The sequence below is a fragment of the Phytophthora infestans genome, genomic scaffold (assembly GCF_000142945.1).
Source record: "Phytophthora infestans T30-4 supercont1.87 genomic scaffold, whole genome shotgun sequence".
NCBI lineage: Eukaryota > Oomycota > Peronosporomycetes > Peronosporales > Peronosporaceae > Phytophthora > Phytophthora infestans.
Window position 1 is genome coordinate 401,705 of NW_003303672.1, and position 8,948 is coordinate 410,652.

Here is an 8,948-nt window from a genome sequence, read left to right on the forward strand (position 1 = left end):
TCATGACTAGAAGAAGCTGCTTGAAATTGGTCGTACAATTGTTGTACGGACAAATTGTGGAGATCAAGCTGCTGTTTGTTGTGTGTCGTACACTTTTTGCAAACGTCATGAAGGAAACCAGACATTTCGGCTGCTGGAACGATAAAAGCCGGAACAGCCTCGTTCACAGACGTATCCAGCTGTTCTGTACCCCCATGTACCCCTTGGTCATGGTAGTACTTGCTCAGTGCGAACAGCAAAGACGAAGACGCACAAGACTGTTGTGTTTTTCGAAATGGTCGCTGATGTTCACGGTGCTTTTTGCGACTAAAAAGTAGTTTTTTGTAGTGATCTTCCAGCTCTTTCATGTCAGTACTGACCCACGTTAATTCGACCGACAAATCGAGATAAACGAGCATCTCTTCGATAATATTCGACGGTGGGAGGATGAGTAATCCTGAAGTCCAAAAGTGGGTAAGAGGCGCAGTCGCTCCCATGTGAAGACTTCGTAGCGCATACGAAGAATCTTTGACTGAAGACGTCGAAGATATCCCCATGTCAAGCAGCAGACGTTTCTTCAAGTCAAGATTTCCACCCCCAACGACTGGTGCAGTGTTGACTGACGAGTCCCATTCTAGGAGATGGAAGCGCTCCCATACATCTTCCAGAGCGACCAAAGCTTCACTTTCTGCCGTGTACTGCAATGATAACGACGGTTTATCATTGTCTTCTGCCAGACGCAGTGCAGCTCGACTGTTCTCATCGAGGAAGACCCGATGCAGCTCCAACAAGTGCGTCACCCCGTCAATGTACGCACAGTCTGTAGACTCATATTTGCTGACTGCATCTTCGAAAGCTTGCCACTCACGTTCTCGCTCGCGTGGTCGGACCTCACCAAACCAAGACAGCTCACCAGCGCGCGCAAGCTTCCTAATATTTGTTGAAAGCGAGACACTATCGTCCAATTCCGTACCTTGAATTGTAATTTTCTTCAGGAAAACCTGAAAATTCACCAAACGTTGTCGATGTTTTAAACCTACATTTTTCTGAAAAGTCTGAAGTATCGCAAAATTTGATGTACATCGCAATATTCGGGCCAAATGAACATTTTCCTCACGTAGCCCAGTTAGCAGTTCCTGACGCATCAGCGACGCGTGGTGTTGACCTTGTAAATGATCCGGGTGAGCGTCAAATAAATCTCCAGTGGCTACAGCAGCTTCGGGACTGAATCGGTTTGCCATCTGGTCGAGTAAATGTCGAATTTTATGATGAAAAAGTGTCTGCCAGCGCTCAAGTCGCCTCAATCCGGAGTGCGAACCTTCAGTAGTACTTTTCGTTTTCTGTCGAGTACTACCAAAGCGGGAGCCGCAACGAACCCGCAGCAGCTCGAGTGTGCAGCTGAATTGGTGGAAAATATACACCAACGTACGTAAAGTTTTCTCTCGATACTCTTGGAGACGTGTGGCTTGTGCTGTGGCTGCTCCACTCGCGGGTCTCTCGTTGTTAGCTGCAATTGCGAGCGTGTGGAGTAAATTGCGAAATGACGGGGTGGAATCCAGTAAAACGTGGATATCCGAGCTAGAACTGGAGCGGTTTAAGTCCGTATTGTAATTTTTAGAATCCAGAGGAGAGGAACACGTCGCTGGCGGCGTAAGTAAACGTTGTTCGACTTTGGGACGTTCGTGGATATTTAGATCCACTTTGAGTTGATGCAGCTTGACCATCAGCCACTTGATCAGTTTACTATCTTGGGTTTTCTCGTTTCTAATAGTAAAAACACTTCTAGCACGCGTGGCGGCACTCAGTTGTTGCATGAGCTTTTTCTCGTTACGAAGACGTTGAAGATGGGCGTTTAATGTACACAATAAGCGTGGGTGGCATTTTTCATCATCCAAAACTTGACCGCATGATACTAAACCCCCACGTTCTAGAAGCTGTTGCTTGAGACTCTCGAGTCGCTTCCAGTACGGGAAGCAGCTCGTTCTCAACTCTTCCGTCATTTTATCCGCGATTTCTTTCGCGTATTTCGTGCGCACCGTGTTGAGATCCATTGATATCGTTGAGCTCTCGTCCGAAGTTGTGGGTGTGAAGGAGTTAGCTAAACAAACGTAAGGATACGAGGCTGCGAACTCGAATACGTCGGCCCCAACAGCATCGTGGTACTTGACACTCACCCGAAGATAGGCCACATACCGACGCTGGAGCTGAAGCAAGGAGCGTCTCCGAGGCTCGAGATCCTCCGCTTCTATATCATTCTCACTACTACCGTCAGTACAGCCTCCCAGCTGCGCTTCGAGCCACTCGGATATGGATTTACTATCGTCACTTCGATGAGGAGAAGGAACATTTGTTGCTGGTAGCTTTAGCTTCTCCAATTCTATCGCAAGTGGCTTAAGAAATCCAGCTCGATCGCACTCTCCAACGTCAAAGAAGAATGCAAAATGTCTCGCTTGGTCTCCGATAAGTGAATCCCAAGTAGAAACGTGTTTAACAAAGTCAAACTGAAAATTGTGGATACGCTCAAGTAAATTCGCTTCGTACACATTCTTCGCAAGTGTTTGACGCCAATTTTCCAGTTCAATCGCCTTTGTGAGACTCTCGACAAGCGTCGAGGATCCATTTGGTTGCTCATGAAGTGTACGACAAACATCCGACAATAGTTGAGGATACAGGATAAGCTGCCAGCCGCAACCGACTAATAAATCTCCAGCCGTTCGTTCGAGACAACGTACAGGTCTGCCGGGTAGCTCCAGCTTGATAATTAGGGACCACATCACCAACGTGCTCTCCAAAAGAGCGTGTTGAAGCGCCTGGAACTCCCCAACAGAAGTGGCAGAGAACCATTTATCGTCGGCGTCGCGTACCACTTCGTTATACTGTATATACAGCTTAACCAGCGCGCGCCTTCCCAAAATTTGTTGACAAATCCATTGACGCTGGCTATTGTCAATTTCACAATTGTCTTCAGCAGAAACGTCGTGAAGATTACACCACTCCAGTCGTTTAAAATGCTGCTCCATCTGCTGAATCAGAGAAGTTTGGAGCTCCAGAAGGATCGTCTCGGTCGCGTAGCTCTCGAAAAAATACGCGTGTGAAAAATCAAGATAAGGTCGTCGCTGCAAAATTGGCAGTAGAATATCACCAAAAGAGTCAGCATTGGCTTCATGTACGAAATTCAACTCTGCAAAGTCTTGAGTTCTTGGGGCAGATTGAAGACCGTTCTCAAGGAGAATCTCCACAAGCTGCACTTTGGTCTGTAGGAACGCGACCTCGCAGTCGTAGACATCGCGAAGCACTTGCAGTCGATCGATGGGAGTCACAATGCGTTCGCTGTAGTTTTTGTCATTATTGCGCTTCCATGGAGATGTGGGGAGACTGTCATATTCCTGCTTGAAGATAAATATGCTAGCTATTCGTAACATTTGGAGCTCAAGCATCTCCAAGTCACGTCTTGCAGCTGCGAAGATAAACTCTCCATCTCCACTATTGTCATTTTCTTCGTCGTCAGTGTCATTTTTTGCTGAACGAGTAATGATGTAGTCACCACTTCTATCGCATTTTGTCACGCTCCAGGGGAATATTGCATCAGATACCGTAGCAAACGTTGAGGATACCGACTTTGTCCCACTTTGCTGATGATTGTGCGTTGGTTTGGACGAAGTTTCGTGCAGAGAGTTACTATGAGAGAACTGAATAAAGTGGAGATAATTTAGCAAGCGCAACAAACTCAGTCGCTTTGCTCGGCACGAGGAGACTCGCAGAGCGTAGAGAGAATACAGCGCGTCGGGATTCCACGAAATACATCCTTTGGCGTCCCCATCTGGATCGTCAGCAGCTCCTGTAGTTTCTTCCACTTGTTGGCTTTCCACAGTGTGTAAACCTGTAGCTGTAGCCACGTCGACTTTGGCTCGAGTCCTATGCGCTTTGGACAGCGCTTCCAGCCTGACACGAAGATAGTCAGAGTCGTCCAGAGTAAGTAATTCCCACTCGTTCGTCAAGAGAGAATCGAGTTTGTGTGCATTGCGAAGAGCTGTCAACGTGTGCTCAATCGGCCCCGGAATCGGCTCGCAATTACCGAGATATCCACGCTGGATAAGGTCCCATCGAGAGCTCCCCGTGTACGTATGCACTAACGTTTCCAAGTTCATTTCCAATCTCCTGTCAGTGTTAATAACATCGTCTGGTGGAAAACTAGAGACTATTGCAATAAGACACTCGTCTGCAGATTGCCTAAAAGCCTGGCATTCTTCATCATTCTCCATGTCAGGAGGGATCGGCAAAGAATACTGTTGCGCCAAGGCTTTCAACTCTGCAACAAAGTGGGATGTAAACATCACGAATAGTGGACAGTGCAAGTGATCTTCGCTGTTCCTATACGCCGTCGATACGTTAGGTCGAGGAGTATTTTTCATTTTCTGCTGGTGGGTAAGCGCCAGCATACGTTGTCGAAGATGGAAGCGATGACTTACAGGCAGCCACTTGAGACGGATGAAGAATCTCTCCATAGCAACGGACTGTTGATGTTTCAAGTAGTTGAATTGGAGCAGCAAGTTCACATCCTGGACGTGTACAAAGTCAATAGCGTTAGCAGAAAATCTGTCCTGTCCATGCTCGAGTCGATGATAGCTCTCTAGCGCAAGGGCACGCAGCCTCAAGAGACTTGGAGAGAGTATCGACTCCGATCTTTTCACTGCGCAATGAGCAGTAGTTGCCACTTGCACGTTCAGTAGTGACAGCTTCGAAACGAGAGTCTGTAGCCATGTTGGATGCTTTGTCGACTGTGATACGCTCTCAAAAGCATCGACCTTGTTGTCCTGACGTTGATATCCATACTGTTCGCCTACCTCTTTCCATTGTTGGTCTCGTCGATTGGGTAACTCGCGTAGTAGTACTAGACCGTCTTGAGTTTTCAATAGTAAATCTTCCAGGTCTTTTCCACTTGAACTACATGTAGTCGATTCCTGCTTAATCTTCATCGCGTATTGGAGAAACGATTTCCATTCCAACGAGAAATTCTGTCAGGGGTACAAAAATGTGCAAGTTCAACGACTCTATAAAGTAATTTTATGTTTGTAATATGCTCGATACCTGAGCTGTGCGCTGCAGTCGCTCATTTGCCTCCACCAGTTCGGCCTGTCTTCGAGATATGGCAGTCGGTTCTAGAGTAGCATCGTCCAGATTGTCGGACTGATCTTTGCGAATATGCTGTCGCTGCTTCTCTCGTATTTCCATCCTACACAAGCACCGAATTTGCAGGTGTGTGTTGACATGGACACAGGATAATGGAGAAGAAACGGTTTTGCTGCAAGAATAGCAGTGCCAGTTAAAAAGAATAAATAAAGAGATCATGTAGTAGACTATTAAATGCGCCACGTGAGCACGATTGCTGAAGCAGAGTCGCTCTTTTTGACATCGTCAGGAGCCTCTGGTGGGATTCTCGATATCCAGGAGGCGCAGCAGATGCTCGATCGGCTAGAATTCTCGAAGCTCCACGCAATTGGACGCTATAATATGAATTGCTATACTTTATAAAAATAATGCAAATCTTCGATTTCACTCACAAAAAATAATACATGGTCAAAGCTTCCAAAGCTTAATGCTTGGGTATACAATTCGTACATGTAGGGAAATGCCCGCCAAAAGCATCCAGCATGTGGTCTTTTTTATCGTTGGATCGCCGCTCTTTAACGATGCAGCAGCGTTGCAAAAGTGCTGTAACGGGGCGATAGTACGGCAGGATCACATCTGCGGCATCACATTCACTTGCAAATTTGCAGCACCGTCGTCAGACCAAGCACCAGTCAGATCCCTGCGCCATGGCATCTCGCAGCACTCCTCCACTGAGCACTCTTCTCTATGTACGCGACAAGGCAGCAGAGCCCAAGAGAACGATGAAGGCCACCGTCGGTGGTACAATGAGCTCTCGCGATTCCTTCGAGGCGAAACTCGTGCGCACGATACATGAAGTCTTTGCCGCCAAGGAAGAGAGCCAACGACTGCCTACTGATCTCGTCACGAAGGAGAGCAAAAACGTGTTCTGGCGGCAATTTGTCATCTCAAAGGCAGCGATGATTGCGGGTCACCGCTAGAATTGAGCACGGGGGAAGGAAAAGGAAGTCAAATACATGTACGATATTCGGTAAATCCTATGGTTAGTATCGCAACACGCCCTAAGGTCAGCCTTTTGTTTGTTTGTTTGTCAGCGAGTGTCACTTTACTTTGTGGGGGAGGGGGACAACGAAGCGCGTATTTCGCCACAAAACTTCCAGTGGCAAAATTGGTACGAAACGTAAAGCACAAATGCAAGACGTCAATATTCGTATACGCATCAAAGCTCGCAGTCCAAAGCATTCAGCAAGTCTTACAATCGCTGCTGCTATGGTAATAAACGTTCGGATATCCGTAGCATGAATAGTAATTTATACGCAAGGTGGATTGAGTGCTGGCAGTGCTACCCACGCTAGGTTATACCCAGTTGCATTTCCTTAAATTTTCGTGTAGTACTGTGCGGCATCGAGCCGCTGGCGCGCTTGGTGTGGTTTGCACTGTAGCCAACGCGTATTCCTCCTACTGGTACTACTAGCACTTTCCTGTGAGTGCTATCCGAATATACAAATTCAACGCTACTAAGTTTATAAATCATTGAAAATTGTAGATCACCGCGGTAATCGCCGAAAATTCAACCTCTAGGGCCGACCTAGCTGCACGAATGCGTGCGAACTGATGAGATGGGCCGTTGTTGCGCGCTTCCGCACGCTCACCGTGGCCTTACTGTCCTCCGATGCCGACCCGGCATTGGTTTTTTTGCCGGGAAGCAGCATCCTCATCTTTTGCGAAAACTTCGAGTTGTGACGCTGCTGATTCGTGGTGGTGGTGGCTGCGGCAGTCTGGTTGATCGCCTTGTCAGTCCTGTTGTCAACGTTCGCTTGGGTCTTGTCATGTAGGAGCTTGAGACTGCCGTGGGTGTTCAAAGGGAGTGCGAAGCGAGTGTGTGCATTCATCGCGGTATTATAGCTGGAGTCTTGGGGTGCTGTTGATCTGCGATGCAAGTTGCAAAGTGAGAAGCTCCGTGCCGCTTCCAGCTGAGCAGTACCATCATTCCTGAAAAATGCATTGCTATCTTCATTCACTATCGAATGAAGAGAACTGAAGTTGCCTTGAGGGGCCCATGATCGCCATTTTCTGAGCACCCAGTCAATAGTCAGCTAGAAATTGTAGTCTTCAGTTTTCGAAGTGCAAAGATGGGGTAATCGTCAAAGTGACGCATCAAGATCCTGTTATCCTGTATGAACTCTGTCATCGGACACCAAGCGTTAATTTGTATGATACAGTATATCTTATGCTGTTTTTCGATTATTGCGATTTGAGATAGGTCGTGTTCGCCGATTAAAAACTTAAAGTGAATGAATGGTGGTAGTGTTTGTACTGTACATGTACCACAAATTGCTGGTATATGTACAACAAATTGCCGGTAGCTCTACAATTTCTAGAGCACCAGCCAGCTATCAAAAGAGAACACCAAACTTAGCAAGGACAGCTTCTCTCGTTGTTAATTTACAATACTGTCATCGTGCGCACCGTTTAGGGTGAGCTTGTCAAATCTGCTGCTCGCGCTAACTCCACCAAAAGCGAGGCCGGTCTACCTAGGAAGGCCAGTGTTCACGAAGGCTCTTGCCTCGACAAACTGTCGGTAAAACGGGCTCTTCTTCGCCGGCAGATCGGTCGCGCCCTGCTCCCGTTCAGCTTTTTTGCCGGAGAGCAGCTCCTTCATCTTGCGCGAAAACCTTGCCGTGGATTTGCGAGGCTGCCCATTGGCGCTGTTTGTGGTCATCTCTGCGTTGGTGGCAGCCGTCTTCTCGCGGATGTACATGAGCGTGGCAGGGTTGGTAAGCGGGAGCGCGTTTCGTGTGGCCATCAAGGAGGGGTTCATCGTGTTGTTACTGCACAGCTGAATCTGCAAATGAGAGTCAAGTGGCAAGGTGCTACAGCAACGATACGCATGTAACGTAGCATAATCACAATTGCAACAATTACATTGTATTGTCCAATCCCGAAGTAACAGCTCCATCGGAATCACAATGATCTGTGCAGCGCAAAAATCGGTTGTTGTGCTGAATGAACTTCGCACCGACAACGCAGATACAGTGCATCTACTAATCTAATCAATCCGACCCAGCCTAATAGTTGACCACGGACCAAAGATTTATGTCTTTCAGAAAACCCTTTAGCATAACTAGTATAAGACGCAGAAAAATCAACCAAAAGAAACAAAAGAAATTCCGCTATTTCAATGTTGGCGTGCAAACAGTGCTCAGATGTAACCCTCACCAGATTCGATTTACTCAGAGATTTCTGTGTCATAATGACAGTGTATCGGTAATAGAGAGATATCCTTCGTGCTTTCAAGTGGTTATACTTTGCTGACAGTGAGTAAGAATCAACGACGGAAAATCGATGGTTTCGTCATGACCATCGTAGCTGGGGACGCCACAAACTGTTTCGCCTGCGCGGTCTTCTTCCCTGGTGCATCCTCCGGTTTTCATGCCGGAGGCGGATTCGACAGATAATTGGGCTTGACCATGGGGGTGGGAGGAAACTTGTTTTCGTTGGCGTTCATGACTGAAGCTTGCGTCGACCCGAGAACGTTGTAAAGTGAGTCTCTAAGAGCTTCGGTGAAAGGAAGTGGGGGACGTGGGGGCAGGTAGTGTGTGGTGAGCAGGAGGATGAAAGACAGACCCAGCGCGATCCACGAAAGAGAGCCAAGAGCAAGTACAGTAGCACTTTGCAACGCAGCAAGGTGAGCGGTACCGCATACAAACACTTCACTCTGGAATATGTGCGGATGGCCGCATGGACGACTTTGTTGTCAAGAATGGCACCACCGCATTCAGTGTGAGCAAGTGGTTTACAGCAGATACACGTGGAAGGCAGAGTTGGTCGCAATCTACAGATCTCGTGAGCCGTGTAGT

The 8,948-nt window shown here is 47.5% G+C and overlaps 3 protein-coding genes across 3 annotated transcripts in view; all 3 read right to left on the reverse strand.

Moving 5' to 3' along the window:
* PITG_19238 (uncharacterized protein) overlaps nucleotides 1-125 on the reverse strand; it is a gene marked incomplete at both ends in the record, with an annotated part of 1,242 nt that extends 1,117 nt beyond the window's left edge. The window contains one exon of the mRNA XM_002997095.1: nucleotides 105-125. Within this exon, the coding sequence (XP_002997141.1) occupies nucleotides 105-125 (21 nt within the window). The remainder of the gene's footprint in view (nucleotides 1-104) is intronic.
* A 1,636-nt stretch (nucleotides 126-1,761) lies between these two features.
* Nucleotides 1,762-4,955, reverse strand: PITG_19239 (uncharacterized protein; the record flags this gene model as incomplete). Its single annotated transcript, XM_002997096.1, has 6 exons — nucleotides 1,762-1,802; nucleotides 1,904-2,199; nucleotides 2,281-3,499; nucleotides 3,659-3,784; nucleotides 3,860-4,170; nucleotides 4,267-4,955. The coding sequence occupies 6 exons, from the start codon at nucleotides 4,953-4,955 to the stop codon at nucleotides 1,762-1,764; spliced, it is 2,682 nt and encodes an 893-aa protein (XP_002997142.1).
* Nucleotides 4,956-6,665: 1,710 nt separating this feature from the next.
* On the reverse strand, nucleotides 6,666-7,894 carry PITG_19240 (uncharacterized protein; the record flags this gene model as incomplete). Its single annotated transcript, XM_002997097.1, has 2 exons — nucleotides 6,666-7,017; nucleotides 7,623-7,894. The coding sequence occupies 2 exons, from the start codon at nucleotides 7,892-7,894 to the stop codon at nucleotides 6,666-6,668; spliced, it is 624 nt and encodes a 207-aa protein (XP_002997143.1).
* Between the last annotated feature and the right edge of the window lie 1,054 nt (nucleotides 7,895-8,948).